This window comes from Dermochelys coriacea, chromosome 3 (genome assembly GCF_009764565.3).
Source record: "Dermochelys coriacea isolate rDerCor1 chromosome 3, rDerCor1.pri.v4, whole genome shotgun sequence".
NCBI classification, from domain to species: domain Eukaryota; kingdom Metazoa; phylum Chordata; order Testudines; family Dermochelyidae; genus Dermochelys; species Dermochelys coriacea.
The window spans coordinates 112,380,785-112,403,369 of record NC_050070.1 but is presented as its reverse complement, the minus strand read 5'-3'; the positions used below and the strand labels follow the sequence as shown (position 1 = coordinate 112,403,369).

Below are 22,585 nucleotides of genomic sequence, written 5' to 3'. Positions count from 1 at the left end.
AGAATTTTGCCAGTAGGCAGACTTTGCTAGTGTTGAAATGCTAAGTTTGCTTAAAAATACAACTTAAAGCTAAAAAAAATTTAGACAAGAATTATACTTCTGGATCATTTTTTCCATGTGTTTGTCCAGAATCTGAAACTAGACCTTTTGTGATAAGTGTATGACTCCAAACATAGTTGTGTTATACTACTGTGCAATGCTGCTGCAATAAAGAACATGACCAATAGTTATATAGCAGTTGGAATCATGTGTCAAATTCAGACTGTCAAATTCAGTTGTTTAGACATCTGTGTCAAGGCAAAGTCAGCAATTCCTTGCCCTGAGAGAAAAAAAGAGTTATAAATTTAAGCCTTGGCCTCAACCTTGACAAGTTAACTATGGCTTCTAAGAAGAGATGCAGAAAAAAACCCAAACAAAAAACTCTTAAACTAGTGCTGGTCAAATACTTAAGTTAGCGTAGCCTCCACTGACAAAGAACCTGCTAGAACTGGAACTAAAACAAAGACCTGAAAGCCACAGCATGAGGGAGTTGTTTCTTCTTTAACTAGAATACCCCTTGCCAGTCTCCCCTCCCTCCATATAGCTTGTTGAAAAGCAGCCAACAGTGCAATGTGTACCTAACAGTGACACACACACCCACTCACCCACCCCTCTGAACAAAGAATTCTGTATCATGGGTTTGAAAAAAAGTGTTAATCTCTGAAACGGTAAAATCATGTCGTGGTGCAAGTTATTTTTTGCCTAATGAACTGGAATTCTACTCAGTACCTAAAAAGAGGAAGTGCCAATTATGTAGACAACTAGAGTAGTTTGATGTTCTAAAACAGTGTCCTCACCTGAACAATTCATGGTGTGTCTATAAGGTATTTGTTTTTAAAGGCGCCATAAAAACTAGAATTAATTTTTAAGAAGTGTGGTAGAATTCCTAGGGGAAAAAGTTTGAGATTTTTTTTTTTTTTTTTTAAAAAGGCCAACCACCACAAGTAATTAGTGCCCATCTCTCCTCTGTATCCAGGAGAGGAGTACCCTTTTCTACACAAATATTGTTTCTAAGCCCTACCCTACACTAGACCCTAGACTTAGGTTGATGTAAGGTACCTTACATACACCTAACTAAAGGTCTACACTAAAATGTAGCCTGCGCTGTTGTAACTCACCCCCTACACTGACTTAAGTGCTATTCCTCTACTGGAGGTGGACCTAGTTAGGTCAATGCACTGTCACTGTAGACACTGTTGCTTGCATTGACTGCTGCTGCCCTTCAGAAACCATCCCACAATGCCCCACACTGACAGTTAAATTGGTACAAGCCCTCCAGGTGAGGGTGTGCACAGCTGACACAAGGAGTGTCGTGTGGACATGCAAAAGCAGTTTAATTATTGCTGTGGCTGTAAGTCCATGTAAATTAGGTTGACTTAATTTTAATAGTGTAGATTTGCCCTAAGCAAGCACTTGCTTGATAGCTTGAAATCCACAACCACTTAAAGACTAATCTTCCAGTCCTCACTTACTGAATGGTGACAAATCTGTTGAGTTTTGACTCTGATTGCAGAATTGGACCACAGACCTCAAGAGCTATGAGAGAGACTGCAGGGGAGGCAGGGTGTGGGGAAGAAAGAGCAAGGGATCCATCACACACTGCAGTTAAGGTTAGAGATGTACTCAGAAGGGTGACATTCCTTTTTGCTTGAGAACTCCAGTGCAACTTCAGTTTGATTGCTTCAGACCAAGAGTTTCTTCCTCCTCAAGTGTATCCAGGAAACCCTGCCCTTTGAGTAGGTATCATTCAAGAGTTGTATGCCAAGAGCACGATTCCTTACTATGTGTGTTTCTTTAAGTCCTGCAAGAGGATTATTTCACCATACCAATAAACATGCTGTAGAGATGCTACTATTTTAGTATAGAGAGTGTGTGTGTGTATTTATCTATCTATTTGTGAGTGACTCTGTGGCCCTGACTCAAAAGTAAACAGTAAGTGATCAGACTGAAGTACTACAGGTTGAACCTCTAGTCGGCACCCTTGGGACCTGACTGGTGCCGAACCAGAGAATTTGCCAAACCACGAGTGGTCAGTATGTAGCAAGCGTCTCTCTATTTTTATCTCACCACAGCGAGCAAACAGAACAATGCTTGCAATGCTGCCTAGCCAAGGCTTACTGACTCTCTTCATAACGAAGTGTTAGTGTTGTTACACACTTTTACTGTATTGGCACAAGGAAATAAAGCTTAAAAAACAAAAATAAAATCATGCCGGACCACAGATGTTGCTGGACCAGAGTGCCAGACTAGAGAGGTTCAGCCTGTACTTATTGTTTGTCAAGGATTATAAGGAGTTACCATTTGGCTAATGAGGGAATCATAGGACTGGAAGGGACCTCAAGAGGCCATCTAGTCCAGTCCCCTGCACTCATGGCAGGGGTAAGTATTATCTAGACCAGTGCTTCTCAACCCATCTGATGTGGGCAACCGGCAAATCCCCCCCACCCCCCATGTGCGTGCAGACTGGCAGCCAATGGCTTGCAGACCAACACTGCCCGCGGACCATCATTTTGAGTAGCACTGATCTAGACCATCCCTAATGGGTGTTTCTCTAACCAGCTTTCAAAAAATCTCCAGTGAGACTCCCCTTCTATTATAAGATTGGTTTCAAGTCTTGGGGCCTCTTAGGTTCATTTCTGCTAGTGTATTCATAGATTGAAGTTGAAGTTGGAAAGGTATTCCTTCCTTTGGCTTGCCAAGTAGTTGCATTCTTTCCTCCAGGCAGACTTTGCTAGTCATTTATGCTTGTTATTTTATGGCTAGAGTACTGCAACTTGTTTTTCCTTGAAGGCCAACCCCGAAGCCATAGTAAGGAATGTGGTTTCTTGCCTTTTGAGCAGCACAGGGCAGAACAGCAAAGCATGCAACACCTGTACAGTGTTTATTTGCATGGTGTTTTATAGAACAGTAAGAGAATGACCCCTGCTCCAGAGTACTTAAGTACATTCCACTTAAAGCACTAAAACAGTTCAAATTCATTCCCAGAGTTAATCTAGATCCCAGTTAACTGACTCCAGTTTGAGTCCCTGGATATATTGCACAATGGCTCTCAACCTTTCCAGACTACTGTATCCCTCTTTCAGGAGTGATTCGTCTTGCATACCCCCAAGGTTCACCTCACTTAACTACTTGCTTACAAAACCAGACAAATACAAAAATGTATCAGCACACTTACTCTCTCATTTACTATCATACAATTTTTTATATTATTTGGTATTTTATTTTATAATTATATGGTAAAAATATCAATTGTAATATAAATCTTGTACTTACATTTCACTGTATCGTATATAGAGCAGTATAAACAAGTCATTGTCTGTATAAAATTTCAGTTTGTACTGACTTTGCTAGTCCTTTAGATATTGTCTAGTTTTACAACTGCCTACATAAAGAGTTGATGTACCCCCTGGAAACCAGTGTACCCCCATGGGTAGATGCCCCTGGTTGAGAACCACTGATCAGCGTATCAACTGCCTGTACCTCTCCCCCTCCACAATGTTTATCCTCACAGAAAACAATTCAGGTTTGTGATATTTGAGATTGTGTGTATGTGGTCCTGAATTTTGGTATTTAACTTATAGGATGCACCTAGATACCATACTGACAGATGTATAATCAAATTAATCCATTATTAAAGACACGCAACCCCACCTTGAAGGTTTACAGCAATCTTACAGTATTTGCATAATTTTCTTTGCAATTGTATTGCACAGTATCTGCAACAAAGTCAATAACAGCATCTCAAACTTATACCAAGTTACATAGCAGTAACCTCTTATTCAGATGGTCTGGAAATGCGTGCTGATTACCGATTAAATTGCAACTAATATTCCTTTGGATTAAAGGACTGACATGGATATTATTAAAATTTGGTGTAAAAGGACTGGTTTAGGATTAAAGAGTGAGTAATGAAAGGATGTAAAGTTTTGTCAGCTGTGGGAGTGTGAAAAGTGCTACTTCTGGATCATGCTGTATTAGAAGCTATGACTTTATTTTCTGTAGTTTTAACACACTAACACTTCATTTACTTGCTGCAAACCTTATTTGCACCACTCAAAAATCAGATGTGAAAGAGACCCTCAAGCTAGAGTACAGAGTATTCCCCCCAAAAAGACAAATAATGCCCACTGCCCAATTCTTGCATATTCCCTGGATTGGCATCCAGATAAACAAATCTTGATTGAATAAACCAAGATACAGCTTTATACATGTGTGGTGGGATGAAATGTTCACAAGTGTTTCTCAATCTCCATCTTTTTGTTGAATCACTGTAATCTTTGAAGTTGACACTAGTCTCATCATAAAAATCCCACAATAAAAAAAACGGTGTGAAGCAAGTCTGCCTATTATTTTGCTGTTGATATTATTTACACACCAATCACCTCACCTGACAAGTTGGGAGGTAGTATACCTGCATGCTCAAGTCACAACTAGAGATCTGCACAGGTCACAAAGTCAGTTAAAAAAATTGCACAATGCATACTACAGAAAGTGGATCTAGCACTAGCATGAAAGCCCTTCAGTTTGATCAGAAGCGGTTTCTTGAAAAGATTGTTGGAGGGTTATGAAGAGTTCAACTCTGCCAGTTATCCAGTGATCAGACTAGAGTATTCAAATCTAGACTGACAGCATATTGCTATATTTCTGTTGAAAGAAACAAATTTTAATATAGTATAGAGTTGACTAGGAGTTGCCCACCCCCTTTCCATTGGGATAGAAGACGAATGGATCATCTATTGATAAAGTTGGGAGTTTTGTTTAATGTGTTTTCCACTACATTCTGCACATCTCCTATAACAATGCCAGGCAAGAAGCTTTCAATTTTACTCATATATAAGGGCCCTACCAAATTCATGGCCATGAAAAACACATCACAGACTGAAATCTGGTCTTTGTACTTTTACCCTGTACTATAGGGATTTCACAAGGGAGACCAGTGTTTATCAAATTGGGGGTCCTGACCCAAAAGGGAGTTGCAGGAGGGGAGTGGGGGGTTGCAAAATTGCCACCCTTACTTCTGTGCTACCTTCAGAACTGAGCAGCCAGAGAGTGCTGGCTGTTGGCCGGGTGCCCAGCTCTGAAGGCAGTGCCCCACCAACAGCAGCAGCACAGAAGTAAGGGTGGTAATACCATGCCATGAGATCCTTACTTCAGTGCTGCTGCTGGCAGCGGTTCTGTCTTCAGAGCTGAGCTCCCAGCCAGCAGCTCTACTCTCCAGCTGCCCAGCTCTGAAGGCACCACTGCTACCAGCAATAGCACAGAAGCAAGAGTAGCAGGACCATGACCCCCTACAATAACCTTGAGACCCCACCCCCGCAAAACTGCCTTTTGGGTCAGAACCCCTTCAATTACAACACTGATGTTTCAGATTTAAATAGCTGAAATCATGAAATTTATGATTTTTGAAATCCTATGACCAAGAAATTAACCATGAATTTGGTAGGGCCCTACTCATGCTCCAGAGATTGGAAGCACTACTTTGCTCTGTCTAACTTGCATAACAAAGATTGCACTGTATGCCAGTATTATTCAACAACTCCAAAATAAAGGAAAATGCTTTTGTTTATAAAGTCATACTGGATTGTAAAGCAGTAAAATTCAAAACAGGAACATCAGAAATATTAACAAATATTGACTAAAATGCAAGAGGCCTAAAGCTCAATAGCTACTTTTCAGTCAAAAGACCTATACCCCTAATTGGCTGCCTAAATATATTAAGTGTTCAAGACTTTCTGCAATGCCCTGCATCAAATTTCTGGTATGGGTACTTCTCCTTAAAGCCCTGCTGTCATCTTCTCTAGTCACTTTAGAGATAGGATACATAAAGTGAGCCTTCCAAAGCCAAAATGAGAACTTGAAAAACAGACTACTACATGTTAAAGAATTTATGCTGGTGCAACCTTAGTTCTACTGCTCTCTGGAGGCAGAAACCTTAATTATTTAAAACAAGAATTGTTACTTCATCCAGTAAAGCAATACATGTCACACTTGGTAGCTGCTGCACAGAGTTGTGAGCAGCCAGAGCTTCATGGAATTTAGGGGATTGATGCCTCTGCTTTTATGACTAAGAGCAAGAGATTCAAAATACCTCAGCTGTAAGCCACTTCCTTCTTACATTGCCATGCCACATGCAGACACAAGATTAATAAATTTCTTTGTAAAAGGTTTGTATAAAGACATCTGGAGAAAAAAAGCCATTCACTCCAAAAAGATCAGCTACAATTCAAAGGGGTTGATTTGAAGACCCCCTGGAAGAGAGCAGGCTTTTTACTACAGCTATTTTGTATAGCTTTTCATGCATGCCGCCTCCTAAAGTACTTATGGTTTTAGAAGAGCTGAATAAGTATGCGTCTCCGACATGGGATCAGTCTTCACTCTCTAATTCCTCATCACTTTTACTCACTGGGTTGGCAGAACACTGTCTACACAGTAAAAAGAAAAAGGAGTACTTGTGGCACCTTAGAGACTAACAAATTTGAGCATAAGCTTTCGTGAAGTGCATCCAATGAAGTGAGCTGTAGCTCACGAAAGCTTATGCTCTAATAAATTTGTTAGTCTCTAAGGTGCCACAAGTACTCCTTTTCTTTTTGCGAATACAGACTAACACGGCTGCTACTCTGAAACCTGTCTACACAGTAAATTTGACCCTTGGAAGTGCCATGTGATAGAGGAGTACTGGTGACAACCGAAGTTCATTCTCTCTCTACCTGAACAGCACTCGGGTCATGCATAAAGGGGCGGGGGGGGGGGGGGGGGAGAGGAAAAGAGAAACGGCAAGGTGGACATGAACAAGAACATTTGTAGTCTGGAAATTGTAGTTTTTGGAGGCCAAACCAACACATACCATGAAGATGCCCTTTCTAGGGAGATGCAGGGAAAGAAACTGAGCAGTTTAAAGAGAATAAAATCATTGTACACAACTTGACCTAAGTGAACTGTATCCATGTAGGAACACATTTCAAGTTACATCTATTCATACCCTAATGAAATAGACCTTCAGCAGTCTGTTTATCAAATCTGAACTTAAGTCTTCACCAAGATTTGCAGACAAGATGACAAATAGTTAATATTTATTCTAGAATTCTGCTAATACTTCTGATATAGAAGGGTTTTGATCAGCTAGTACCAACAGGACACAACTTAAAATTTGTCATTAGCTGCAAATTCACTGGCAGTTCTGAATGTCAGTAGTATGCTTAAAGCTCCTAGTTTGTCATCTTTTTTGGGGGGGGGGGGGGAAGAGAGATCTCAAGCTGACATTTTGGTAAGTCAGCACCAACTTAATGTCTCTTTAAGCTAGTTTTAGCTAGGTGTTTAAAATTAAGCTTTTAGGGGAGAAGGTTGAGATTTATAAACTTAATATAAACAAAAGCAATTCTTGGCCAGTTGGAATCAGGTTCAATTATACTGAAGCTAACTAATAAGACTGTGGGACACAGACGGCTTGTTCTCTGTAAAGTACTATTAAAGTTACACTAGAAGAGGGAAAAGTTTCATTACAGTACAATGAAACTTAAAAATGCTTGACTTTTGCACTTAGTATTGCAAACGGATGTCCCACTAATTGAAAGCACTATTGTGGAATAATTGTTGCAGCCTTATTTTAGGAATAGTTTCAACATCCAGAGCAACATTTTGATTGGACAAGTTCGTTATGTCCACACAGCAGACCTTGCAACTTCAGAATGCATTCTGGGCCTCTAGAATCGCCTATCCCACAGTACCTAAAAGCCGCTGCATTGAACGACTATTTCCAAACATGAAGCAATGCATTGTGAAATAAAATTAAGAAGATCTGCAGTGTGTACAAGTGCAGCTGCACTGTTTGGAAATTTCATAATATGATTAGGAAGCCAGAAACCTGGAAATCCTGGACGCCCCATCATCTCGGGCATTGGCACCCTAACAACAGGATTGTCGGGCTATGTGGACTCTCCTCAGGCCCTATGCTACCAGCACTCCCAGCTATCTTCGAGACACCAATGACTTCCTGAGGAAACTACAATCCATTGGTGATCTTCCAGAAAACACCATCTTGGCCACTATGGATGTACAAGCCCTCTACACCAACATTCCACACAAAGATGGACTACAAGCTATCAGGAACAGTATCCCCGATAACGTCACAGCAAACCTGGTGGCTGAACTTTGTGACTTCGTCCTCACCCATAACTATTTTACATTTGGGGACAAGGAATACCTTCAAATCAGTGGCATTATTACGAGTACCCGCATGGCCCCACAGTATGCCAACATTTTTATGGCTGACTTAGAACAATGCTTCCTTAGCTCTTGTCCCGTAATGCCCCTACTCTACTTGCACTAGATCTTCATCTGGATCCATGGAAAAGAAGCCCTTGAGGAATTCCACCATGATTTCAACAATTTCCATCCCACCATCAACCTCAGCCTGGACCAATCCACACAAGCAGTCCATTTCCTGGACACTACTGTGCTAATAAACAATGGTCACAACCACCACCCTACACCGGAAACCTACATGCCTCCAGCTTCCATCCAGGACACACCACACAATCCATTGTCTACAGCCAAGCTCTAAGATACAACCACATTTGCGCCAATCCCTCAGACAGACAGAGGCACACCTACAAGATCTCTATCAAGCATTCTTAAAAGTACAATACCTACCTGCTGAAGTGAAAAAAAAAAAAATACCACAGATTGACAGAGCCAGAAGAGTACCCAGAAGTTACCTACTACAGGTCAGGTCCAACAAAGAAAATAACAGAATGCCACTAGCTGTCACCTTCAGCCCCCAAATAAAACCTCTCCAGCACATCAAAGATCTACAACCTATCCTGAAAGAATCTCTCACTCTCATGGATCGTGGGAGACAGACCAGTCCTTGCTTACAGACAGCATGCCCCCCCCCAACCTGAAGCAAATACTCACCAGAAACCAAACAGAAACACTAACCCAGGAACTTATCCTTGCAACAAAGCCTGATGCCAACTCTATCCACATATTTATTCAAGTGACACCATCATAGGACCTAATCACATTAGCCTATGGCACATGAGCCCATCAGGGGCTCGTTCACCTCCATATCTACCAATGTGATGTGCCAGCCATGCCCCTCTGCCATGTACATTAGCCAAACCGGACAGTCTCTACGCAAAAGAATAAATGGACACAAATCTGACATCAGGAATCATAACATTCAAAACCTGGTGGGAGAACACTCCAGCCTTTGGTCACTCAGTAACAGACTTAAAGGTGGCAATTTTGCAACAGAAAAGCTTCAAGAACGGACTCCAACAAGGAACTGCTGAACTAGAATGAATTTGCAAACTAGATACCATTAACTTGGGCTTGAATAGAGACTGGGAGTGGCTGGGTCATTACACAAATTGACTATTTTCCCCATGTTAAGTATCCTCACACCTTTTTAACTGTCTGAAATGGGCCATCTTGATCATCACTACAAAAGTTTTTTTCTCTCCTGCTGATAATCGCTCATCTCAATTAGCCTCTTAGAATTGGTATGGCAACTTCCACCTTTTCATGTGTGTATGTATGTTCGTTCCATTCTATGCATCTGATGAAGTGGGCTGTAGCCCATGAAAGCTTATGCTCAAATAAATTTGTTAGTCTCTAAGGTGCCACAAGTACTCCTGTTCTTTCTGGTTTAACTGGACATTAGTTGAAGATCTCATCCTAGATGTTGTGCCATGGCAACAAGATTCTGCAAATGGTTCTTGAAGGCCAGCTAGGAAAACTGGTTTTGGTGAACAATATTGCAATGCACACAAGCTCAAATCATTTACTGGCTGAAGATAAATCTATTTGTTAACTGAAATGAAGAAAACTGAACAATCCTATCCTGCATAATCAGTGCGACTAATACACAGGATACCTGATTTTAAAGCTATGCTGCCTGCCTTAGAACATTTTTTATATATAAAAATAAAAAAATGGGGGAGAGGAGGGGAGATTTCTCCTTCACACCAAATTACTAAAATTTAAAGTGACAACAGGGTTGTGTTTTGATTTTTAAATTTTATATCCTTGAATTTCGTAGGATCACAATGCTTGTGATTTGTTTAGAGCACATGGTATTACAAGCAGGGTAGCTCAAATATAGTATAAATTGAAGAATTGTAAGATGTCACAATTCTTTATATTAAAACTACAGAACTCTACTATGGCAAAATACTCAAGTTCCTTTGTTTATAATTTGACTGTACTTTGCATGTTAGTAATCTTTCACAGAAGAGTTTACTTAGTATTTTCAGAGTTGTAAGTTACCTCCATTTATGAGGGCTTTTTAGAACAGTGCGCTAAATTTAGATTTGAGATTAAGAATGAAAAATTGCCAACATTTGGCATGTCTCTCCTATTAGTTCTCAGGAAATTAATGCATGCTTTCCAGAGTCTAAATTAACTGAAGCAAGCTATTTTTCTTTGTATCTCAAAGACATTCCCAGTGGAAAAATAGATAAACAAGTTAGTACACATTTGAATTACTGCACCACATATCTCCAAGGGCAATGACTCAACACAGGTGAACTACAGATTTTCAAGTCAACCATGATTTTCTGAAGTGATGAAATTTTTAGTGCACAAAATGCAGAGTTTGAGGCTTGCTTTGGAATGCAGGCATCTGTAAGAAGGTACACTGCACAAGATATCTTAACTGAAGAAAAGCACTGTGTAATAAGCTAAATGCTGCATGCTTGGGAGTTTTAATTATGAGCATATTACAAATAAGAATCAAACCAGTTACCGAACTGAATTTTTTTTTAAAAAAAAAAAGACCCCCCCACCACCCCCAAAAGGCTTAGTGACACTAAGGGCTTGTCTACACATGCAGCTCCACCATTGCAGCGAGTCTGGCGAAGATGCTCTATGCTGACGGGAGAGCTCTGTCAGTAGAATAAAATCACTCCCCGTGAGAGGCAGTGACAGCTAAAAGGGTGAGAGAAGCCCTCAAAGACATAGCACTGTCCACTCTGGCACTTACGTCTGTGCACTCAGATCACTCGGGGGCGGAGGGGGGTGACCCCTGAGCAACATAACTTATGCTGATGTATGTTATAGTGTAGAAATAGCCTAAATTGTATATATTCATAGAATCATAGAATATCAGGGTTGGAAGGGACCCCAGAAGGTCATCTAGTCCAACCCCCTGCTCAAAGCAGGACCAAGTCCCAGTTAAATCATCCCAGCCAGGGCTTTGTCAAGCCTGACCTTAAAAACCTCTAAGGAAGGAGATTCTACCACCTCCCTAGGTAACGCATTCCAGTGTTTCACCACCCTCTTAGTGAAAAAGTTTTTCCTAATATCCAATCTAAACCTCCCCCATTGCAACTTGAGACCATTACTCCTCGTTCTGTCATCTGCTACCATTGAGAACAGTCTAGAGCCATCCTCTTTGAAACCCCCTTTCAGGTAGTTGAAAGCAGCTATCAAATCCCCCCTCATTCTTCTCTTCTGCAGACTAAACAATCCCAGCTCCCTCAGCCTCTCCTCATAAGTCATGTGCTCTAGACCCCTAATCATTTTTGTTGCCCTTCGCTGTACTCTTTCCAATTTATCCACATCCTTCCTGTAGTGTGGGGCCCAAAACTGGACACAGTACTCCAGATGAGGCCTCACCAGTGTCGAATAGAGGGGAACGATCACGTCCCTCGATCTGCTCGCTATGCCCCTACTTATACATCCCAAAATGCCATTGGCCTTCTTGGCAACAAGGGCACACTGCTGACTCATATCCAGCTTCTCGTCCACTGTCACCCCTAGGTCCTTTTCCGCAGAACTGCTGCCGAGCCATTCGGTCCCTAGTCTGTAGCGGTGCATTGGATTCTTCCATCCTAAGTGCAGGACCCTGCACTTATCCTTATTGAACCTCATTAGATTTCTTTTGGCCCAATCCTCCAATTTGTCTAGGTCCTTCTGTATCCTATCCCTCCCCTCCAGCGTATCTACCACTCCTCCCAGTTTAGTATCATCCGCAAATTTGCTGAGAGTGCAATCCACACCATCCTCCAGATCATTTATGAAGATATTGAACAAAACGGGCCCCAGGACCGACCCCTGGGGCACTCCACTTGACACCGGCTGCCAACTAGACATGGAGCCATTGATCACTACCCGTTGAGCCCGACAATCTAGCCAGCTTTCTACCCACCTTATAGTGCATTCATCCAGCCCATACTTCCTTAACTTGCTGACAAGAATGCTGTGGGAGACCGTGTCAAAAGCTTTGCTAAAGTCAAGGAACAATACATCCACTGCTTTCCCTTCATCCACAGAACCAGTAATCTCATCATAAAAGGCGATTAGATTAGTCAGGCATGACCTTCCCTTGGTGAATCCATGCTGACTGTTCCTGATCACTTTCCTCTCCTCTAAGTGCTTCAGGATTGATTCTTTGAGGACCTGCTCCATGATTTTTCCAGGGACTGAGGTGAGGCTGACCGGCCTGTAGTTCCCAGGATGTATTCTTTACATACAGCTTAGAGACAATAAGCCTTTTATGTAGGAACCCATGTTTAATTCACTATCAAGAGCTTTTATGCTCTACTGCAATAAAACCCAACAGCCTAAAGATACTGCAAGCCAAACTAGTTGCTGAGAGTGAGATGAGAGGGATCTGTTTTCAACAACAAAATTGAGAAGGGAGTAGCAAATGCTAGGTTTGTGCTCTCCCTTAGGGACTGCCCCCCAGTCAACTCCCCCAAAATTGGGGCTTTCATTCTATCTTCCAATACATAGGAAGACAGAAAAACCCCTCAACTGAACTTGCTGTAATATTTCCTCCCCGCACATATTCCACTGTGAATCAATGTCCAGGATAGTCTTTTCCTCCTGCACCTCCTTCCCTGGTTCCCATGGGGCCAGGGACATTAATGGGAGTTAGGCACCTAACTCACTTGAGACCTTTTGTAAACTCCAGTAGGTGCCCATCTGGATCTTCAAGTACCTCTGTAAATCTGTCCACTCCACTTTATGCAGCTCTTACACTGGCTCTCGGATTTTGGAGCAAGTTACTTCACCTTTGTCAGTTTCCTGCACCTTTTAAATTGGGATATACTCCATTCCCCTAACTCCTAGTTAGGTGCTTTGAGATCTCCAGATAGAAAGCTATAGCAGTTCAGAGTTCTTACTGTATGCAAGTCTTGGAGTTTGTGGGGTTACGAGCAAAATTGAGCATATTAGAACTCAAGCAGTGTGCAAGAATATAGAATCCTTACATCATGCATTTCCAGCTCTTTACTTGTTTCATGCAATTTCCATGCAGTTTTAGGTAATCAACCTAGTGATCTAAAAAATGTAGAGCTATTCTTCCTTACCACGATGAAAGTCCTTAAAAAAAAAAAAAAAAAAAAAAAAAAGGTGATTTTCTGCCAAAAAATAATGAAGTAATTTAATTGTTGAAGCTTTAATAGCACTCTTACTTCAGTCTGGCATTGACATTAATGACTCTGGAATAGAGCCAAATCAATTGCTCTGTGAGCCCACTACTTCTTTCACCCTAGAGCTCCGATATGAATACAAGCATACAGACTAATAATAGCAGCAGGATTAGGTCATTTGCATTAACTGTTATAAAGAAAGGAATAACCAGATTTATCTTCTCCCATTTTATAGAACCGCAGAGCTCCGTCACCATGGTGATATCTAGGCAGAAAACAAGATAGAGTGTTTATTTTTAAGTCTTTAGATGTCATTAAAGTTTGCTCCTTCAGGGATTTTTAAATCGAGACATTTCTAGATAGAGCCACATTTGCAGCACAGCTGTCTACCTCTTGGTTCAAATAACATACAAGGTATGTTACCCCGAAGGGATCCCTCACTTTGTATTGAAATTCAGACTTGGAAAAAAATTCTTAATTATAATTAAACAGCCTTTTCTTCTGCAGTGTGAAAGCACACCAAATGAAATTAACGGGCAGCAGGTTTAAAAAAAAAAAAAGAAGTAGTTCTTCACTCAGCACACAGTCAACCTCTGAAACTCCTTGCCCGAGGAGGTTGTGAAGGCTAGGACTATAACAGGGTTTAAAACGAGAACCTCCATGAATTTATCCAGTTAAGTCCATTAATGGCTATTAGCCAGGATGGGTAAGGAATGGTGTCCCTAGCCTCTGCTTGTCAGAGGGTGGAGATCACTTGATCATTACCTGTTAGGTTCACTCCCTGAGGGGCACTGGCATTGGCAGCTGTCAGCAGACAGGATACTGGGCTGGATGGACCTTTGATCTGACCCAGTATGGCCATTCTGATGTTATGTTCTTATGTCACACCAGAATGAGTCAACACTTCTGTATTTTTTACCTACTATTTCCTCCCTCATTTTACAGGAGTTCAACCAAATTGGTTCCAATACCTTTTCTGCAAGGTATATCAGGTACCAAGTGAGGCAAAGGCATTATAGCATTCTGCTAATACAGGATGGCTAAAGTTAAGTCTCTGCTAAATGAGAAGTTTCAGAGTAGCAGCCGTATTAGTCTGTATCCACAAAAAGAAAAGGAGTACTTGTGGCACCTTAGAGACTAAAATTTATTTAAGCATAAGCTTTTGTGAGCTACAGCTCACTTCATCGGATACATTTATATACACACAGAGAACATGAAACAATGGGTGTTACCATCACTCTTGTTATAGTGTGCATGGTAACACCCATTGTTTCATGTTCTCTGTGTGTATATAAATCTTCCCACTGTATTTTCCACTGCATGCATCCAATGAAGTGAGCTGTAGCTCACGAAAGCTTATACTCAAATTTATTAGTCTCTAAGGTGCCACCATCACTCCTTTTCTAAAGGACACTAGACTTATCTTATGAATTTTGTTTCCTGTACCAGCATGCAACTAATTACTGCTCAGCTACTCCTGAAAGATACAGTGAAAGGACTATCTGACTTCCCACCCTTGCCATGACTAAGGCCACTGCTCCTCAAAAAAAGATGGCAGCCTAGCCTATTTTAAATTCAGTACACAGGCACGTATACAAGAGATTCTGGTGCTTTAGTATATCACCCAATTACCACTCCACTAAACTAGCTTATGTTACTTTTGCCCCTACAACAAGTCCCCAACACTCCTACAATCTCTATACTAGGAAATTCCAAGGGGGGGAAATCCCACCAGGACATGTGGGCTGGTGCCAAATCACTTCAGCAATTCACTGCATTGAAAGAAAAGGTGCCACTTTTAATCAGGCCTAGCCTCTCTCAAAGAGATGATTAAATTCTGTGGACATTTCATTACCTCACCAGTCATTATCCAGTGACCACGCAATCAGAACCCATAATGGACTAGCGCAGTCAAAGAGGTGCCCCCATAATGGTAATAGTATTCACATAATGCATTACTGAGTGGAGAGTGGAATCCTGACTTTAGTCTTTCCTTCACTTAACTCCAGGAGGAAAGCCTCTTTCTTCCATGAGATATGCTACAGAGTCTAGCTAGATTGTACTACACAGCACTTTTCCTGTTAGGCTCCAAAACTCAATAGGATTAAGGATAAGCTTATGTTCAGAGGAGTTTTAAACACATCTGTATTAGTTTAGAGTTTCCAGTTACTTAAATGTTTGTGTAACCTTTTTTTTTTTAAGCTAAAAACAAAACTAAGTACATTTGACTCATTAAACGGTGTTCCTCACTGTGAGCTTTTTCCTTTTTAAACTACGTCTAAAGTGTTTAGCCTTCACTCACATACAGCCCCAACTATTTACATCCAGCTGTGCACGGCTGGAAGATGGTGGTGCTTAGATGGAATGACTATCGGCTATCACACGTTCACTGATGATCGGTGTCACCACCCTTTAGTAAAGTGACAGGCTTTAAAAGAACCCAACTTATTTTAAGTAAGTTTGTTACTAAAAATTATTCCAACTTCTCATGTTCTCTATTTTCCATTTGAGCCGTCTAATGGCCCCAGTTACATGTTAAGGCCAAAACAGATTTATTGCTAAATATTGGAAGTTTGCAGAACAAATTTCAGCATAAACTTGTTAACGCAGTGTTAACTGTCATTCTAAAACCACATAGCCAGCTACTAGTAATAAGCTTGCAAATACTAACGGAAAGGATTTTTGAGTGTTACGGCAGTGCTTAAATGAGGTGTGGGGAGGCCTATGGGAGTCAATTTGTGCAGCTTTTCTGGACAGCTGGAAGTGCTTGAGTAAACTGGTTCCAGCAGAATGGAGTCCAGGAACAAGTACAAACTTAATTTATACCCACCATACAAGAGCTGGCACCTCTTGGGATGGGACAACAAGACATAGGTTAAAAGCCACTAAAACATGGGATCCATCTGATACTGAAAGACACCAAATTGCATCTTCATCTTAAAAATAAAGATGGGGCTGAATTATGGCAACTGGTGAGAGAAGATAGCTGTGACATACTCACAACAGAGTAGCCCAGCCCCTTTAAAAAAAAAAAGGGACATTATAGTACAGGAATTTGTTTTATGAACAACATTTTATTCTTTAATCCATGGGCAGCAACAGTACAAGCTTTCTCACCATTCTTCCAGTCTACCTTATCCCACCCTTGGAATACGCATTGCTAACGATGGAAGGCCACTGCCCAATCACCTGCAAAAGTTAGTAGCAAGACAGCCACCTGATCAATTCTCCAGACAAAGTCCAAAACACAAGGGCATCAAGTTCTTTGCAAATATATCCACTCTCCTTGGCCATTCAGCCTTTGGCCTCCTCCAACATAGGATCAATTGTTACACTGACATCAGTCTAATATTACTGGAACCACCAACTTATTTCACAGCTAAGTGGGCAACTTTTAGTCACTATTGACTTAAGCTGGATAAAACCTGACATAGCATGAAAAGGCTCCATATTTATTAATAAGCTAGAAAGACCGGGTGGCTCAAGAGGCTGAAATCCAGGAAATGGCTGTGTTATGTTTCTCCATTTTAAGAAAAACAGACATTTAAGGGTAATATTTTCAAGAATCCCCACATGATTTAGAAGCCTAATGCCCACTGAAAGGCAGTTATGCACTTTTGAAAGTTTTACCCTAGGTAATTTATTGTAAGCGAACAAGAGCTGGTATTTGACACTCTGGAATTGTTTCCTCCATCACCCCAATTCTCATATACTACATGAGAGTAGATTTGTTACAGTTCATTTACTTTGAATTCTGCTTAATCACTTGTGTTTAGTATTCACTTTTATAGTTAGACTACAAAACCCTTAGTATCCCAAGAGGTCATACAGCAACTTCAATAAAGTTTCTTCTCCATAAATATTTGATGGAAGTCAAAACAGTTCTATTGAATCCAAAATAAATCCTAGTTCAGCGTTCTCATATCAGTGTGCACTCAGTTGCAGAAGTCAGACATTCATGTGTCGTGTTAAAAAAAATCACACTAGTTGTGCATGGGAGAAAGCTGAAGGGGTATAGTTTTTATAACTTTCATTTCTATTTTTGTGCATTAAGAATGTCACATTTCCATCAAGAGTTAGTGGTAGAAAGCAATAAACTGTATCACAACTTCAGCCGTTTTGCATTTGATGCATTGTTGTAGAAAGTGTCTTAAACCTCTCTATTGTGTAAATAATCGCCAAAAGACACCATTTAGGATAATTCGTACTACTCTATAGGGTAACAGCTTCAAAGAGGTATATGAAAATACTTTCTACATATTGCATTAACATGTAGGCTTTTGTCGTTTGGAGAATCCACATTCTGTTTTTAAGATCAATCTCGGTACCATAAACCGTATGGAAATTGTGACTGGTAGTGATGTTTGCTAGAGAGGGAGAGTACCGTGCACTGTATTGCTGACTTATCCTGGATTCTCTTGGGCCCACATAAAGTTCAGTGGGAAAGTCATGAGGCTATCCCAGTAAGCACGATGTTAAAAGCCATCCTTCATATGGCAAGCACATAATATTGAGCACTGACCCCTGAATTAAAGTCCAATGTCCCACATCTAGAAAGACAGACCTGAAACAAGGTGATGAGAAAGGGAAAAGAAAGCAGATGTGTGGCTAGACACTAAGGGCTAGATATAAACTAAGTGAAAAAAGAAATGTCAGGTTAGAGATGTGTCTGCAACTTTAATCCATCTCATAGTGTAAACACAGCAGAGGAAAGTGCGATTTTACACACTGTGGGCTGTTTAATGCCTCAGCATAAGGTGAGTTGACAAAGTGACACACTCTGGGTTAATTCTCTAAGCCAGATGTGACCCAAGTGCAGCATGAAGTTTGACTCATACAACATTCCTTTCCTCTGTATGTAATTGCAGGCTGTGAACAAGGTTTGTCAGCAGCAGGCTTTTATTTCTGGAGGACTAAAAAAAAAAAAAAAAACCTATACATTTTTCCAGACAGACAAGTATTACAATCAGACATTTTGTTTTTACATTGTCCATAATGTGAACGAACTAAGTATTAAGCAACCCCCGCACTCCCCAGAGCTCTGCAAGGAGTTGCAGGAAGACTGACTTTAGCCCTTCAGTTAACAAGGCACACCTGAACACTGCAGTCTAGAGATGCTGCCTCTAAACTTGAGCGTCCCTACACGCTTGAGTTATTTTAAGCCCGCAGGGGGCTCTCTCTATGTACCAGCACTAACTGGGAATAGGCTACATTTATTTTAAAAAGACAAGGACGATTTGTGACACCTTAGAGACTAACGAATTTATTTGAGCATAAGCTTTTGTGAGCGACAGCTATTTATTTTAAAGCTATTTTAGAATGACGGTCACGAGTATGGTAAGATTGAATGAGCTTTACAGTTACCACACTACTGACATGCTGGAATAAGTCAGAACATAAACAGTTTTATGTTCCCCGATGTCAGGTGGTTAGCAAGACTACCATTGTCTTTTGAAGTCAGCCGTTAAGCCCCCCCAAGTGATTATGGCCAAAGCAAAAACGTGGGCACATTAGCTGTGTTCCAATTACAATAAATGAATGCAACAGCAGCCTGGCGGGATACGGTGCCCTCTTTCTCACGTCTTCAAAAAAAGCTTGGTTACTGTTCTGAGCCCAGAGGAAAAACGGAAGTCCAGCACGGCCAAGGCAAGAGAGCCGGGTGAAGATACAGACGAACGTAAAGCCGGAGGAGGACAAGTTTGTGTGTCTATTAAGGCCGAGACAAGCATGATCTCACCACAGAGGCGCCCGGAGAAGAGAGGCTTAGCTGCACATCTTCCTGCCTAGTTTATTACGGTCTTGTGCAACTCAAGCAGAAAGCAGCGAGCTCGGGGAGAGACTAAACGTGCTCACTCTTCAAGTCCGGGCAGCTTCCCCCGTGCTCTTACCTGCGATGTCCCAGAGCTGCAGCCTCACCAGGGTCCGGCTGTCCCAGTGGATGACTTTGAGGGCAAAGTCCACCCCGATGGTGGCCCGGTAGTGCTGCGAGAAGAGCTGGTGCACGTACCGCTTGATGATGCTGGTTTTGCCCACGCCCAGCTCCCCGATCACTAGCACCTTGAAGAGATGCTCCCGGCACTCGGGCACCCTGGCGCCCCCGCCTTCCCCACCAGCCATTCTCACCGCCCTCCCCCGTGCCCAGCACGGCCCGCCGCAAACTGCTGCTCCCCGGAGCCTGGCGAAGGGAGCCGGGACGCTCGGGCCTGCCTAGGCGCGGGCAGCTCCTTGCAAACTTTCTTCTCGCCCAACTACTTTCCCCCGCTGGGCGCCTGCTGCGCCGGCCCGGCCCGGGAGCGCGACCACCTGACTGGAGCCACGGGACGCGGAAGCCCGGCGCCTTAGAGAACTCCAGGGGGCGGGAGGAGCGCGTGAGTGGCAGGGGGCGGGGCCTAGGCCCGGCCCCTCCCTGCCTGCCTCCGCCGGGCCGGGGGCGGGCGCCGCAAGGCGGAGCGTGTCCGGCTCTGCCCCTGCCCGCTGCGGAGCCTGAGCCTGGGCCTGGGCCTGGGCCTGGGCCTGGGCGAGTTCCGCCCACGCGCTGCTGCCCGCAGGGGGATCCGGGCTGCCCGAGTGGGTGGGGCGCCTGCTGGAGGAGAAGCGGGGGCTGGGCTGCAGGAGGAGGCGGAGCAGGCGCGGGGGTGCCAGCGTGGTGGGTTGCTTGGGGGGGCTGGGGTCAGGTCTTGGCCTAGCGGGTGTGCGCGAGGAGCCAGTCCCTGGGCGCGCTGGAGGGCTGGGTGGTGGGAAGGTAGAGCCGGGCCTGCCTGCTGCACAAGTGGGTCGAGTCACCTTGCAGGGGCAGGCCGGTGCGGGGCTGGCGATGCGTGGTGCTGCCTTGTGTTGTGTGAGAAAGGGGGGCAGCGTTTGCACCAGGCCCACTGGCACCCTTTTGCAAAGGGGTGTGCGGAACCGTTAAAAACCATTGCGGAGGCTCCAGTCTGTTCGACGGCACCAGATACATGCCAGTGCCTCTTGGATAGCTCATCAGTTAGGCCAGGCTAGTCTTTCTTCCCCCCAGCCCCCTACCGGCACTGGATGTAGCTGGAGAGCAGCAAAGATTTCTAAGGGCAAGATGTCAAAGCAAAGGCTCTGTAGCGTTTTCTCCTCCTGCCGGTTGACGTGCTCTGTGGCCTTGCCTCAAACAGTTCATCTCCCCCATGTCTCTAGCCTGATCCTCCTTCCCAGGGTTATTTCCTTCCTCCCTTTGGCAAACAGGCACCCTCACTTCCCTTTCTCTGCCAGTTGTCAAGTTTTCTTCCCTTTGGTTTTTCTGGAGAACATTATGGCAAAGGGGTGTTTTGTATAGTCGAGGAATTTCTTGCTAGATACCGTTAGATACCAAGGGAATTGGATTTAGTATTAAGCATTTCATAGGGGCATCAGCTCATGGGAATAACACGATTTATGTCTATTAATAATTATGGAAGATACAATCCGCTGAAGGGGCCCATATAATAGAGGAATAAATGACATTCCTATATCCTGATTTCCCATTAAAACATTCATTGTAAATCCAGTTCCCTTTATAACTAACTTTATCCAGAAAAACACACTTCTTGTCATTATAAAACAGCTCTTTGCCATTGCAGAAGCCAGCATTAATTGCATTTGGTTTACCATGGTTCACCTATTTTTAAAAATGTATCCGCTGCTGAACATAAGTGAGCAGCCACTTGTTAGTGTCTGACTTAAAAGTATAAAAGTATCCTGTCATACTGCCCTAAGGACTTTATTATCCAATGTGTATAGTCAAAACACCAGGTTAGAATTGATGTTGTTGGAAGACCGATTTTTTTTATGCTTTCATGTTAAGTTTTCAGTCATTTGTCATGCTACATTAACTTCCAGAGTTTTCTTTTTTAAAATCACTATTATATAATTGTCAGACTGAAGTGGTAATAGGAAACATCTGAAGGCAGATTAGGGGCAGAATGCTAGCCAAAAGGAGGAAACCAAAGCTGGTAGGCACACATGGACACAAGGCTGTTGTGGGTGGCGTGGCAGAAGGTCCAGATTCTCCTTTGGAGGGACAAAAACAGGCATGGGAGTGAGTGGAGTTGGTAGCATCAGACATGAACTGAAATGTATTAATAAAGAGAGCTAACCCTATACTGTGCTTGTCTTGCAGATTGTAGGATTGTTTTCTAAACAAATAAAAATTAAGATTTAATAAAACCTGTAACAAGATCATCAAGCTTTCCTTTTTCAAATTCAGGTATAATCAAATCAGCAGTTTAATGTAAAATGTATATAGGGATCAATTTCTACAAGACTTAACAAGTCTATCAGACCTGATTCTGCTCTCATGCTGGTTTTACACCTATGTAATTTTATTGACTTCGGTGGTGTTATTTTTGGTTTACAATGATGTAAGTGAGAAGAGAATCAGGCCCATATCAGGACTACTACCAGTAGGCCGTGGAGATTTTCCTTTAGCTCAGTGGTGGAGCTTTAAAGTACTTCAAGTACTTTGAGCTTCAAGTATGATTGGAGAATTGCTAATATAGTTCCTATTTTTAAGAAAGGGAAAAAACATGATTCGGGTAACTACAGACCTGTTAGTTTGACATCTGTAGTATGCAAGGTCTTGGAAAAAATTTTGAAGGAGAAAGTAGTTAAGGACATTGAAGTCAATGGTAAATGGGACAAAATACAACGTGGTTTAACGAAAGGTAGATCGTGCCAAACCAACCTGATCTCCTTCTTTGAGAAAGTAACAGATTTTTTAGACAAAGGAAACGCAGTGGATCTAATTTACCTAGATTTCAGTAAAGCGTTTGATACCGTGCCACATGGGGAATTATTAGTTAAATTGGAAAAGATGGGGATCAATATGAACATTGAAAGGTGGATAAGGAATTGGTTAAAGGGGAGACTACAACGGGTCCTACTGAAAGATGAACTGTCAGGCTGGAGGGAGGTTACCAGTGGAGTTCCTCAGGGATCAGTTTTGGGACCAATCTTATTTAATCTTTTTATTACTGACCTCGGCACAAAAAGTGGGAGTGTGCTAATAAAGTTTGCAGATGATACAAAGCTGGGAGGTATTGCCAATTCAGAGAGGGATCGGGATATTATACAGGAGGATCTGGATGACCTTGTAAACTGGAGTAATAGTAATAGGATGAAATTTAATAGTGAGAAGTGTAATTTAGGAATTAATCATATGAATT

At 42.3% G+C, this 22,585-nt stretch overlaps 1 protein-coding gene across 1 annotated transcript in view; it reads right to left on the bottom strand.

Annotated features, from left to right (window-relative positions):
* RAB32 (RAB32, member RAS oncogene family) overlaps positions 1–19,774 on the bottom strand; it is a 63,880-nt gene extending 44,106 nt beyond the window's left edge. Inside the window, exon 1 of the mRNA XM_038395346.2 lies at positions 19,307–19,774. Coding sequence (XP_038251274.1) covers positions 19,307–19,535 — 229 coding nt within the window. The 5' untranslated portion in view covers positions 19,536–19,774. The remainder of the gene's footprint in view (positions 1–19,306) is intronic.
* Between the last annotated feature and the right edge of the window lie 2,811 nt (positions 19,775–22,585).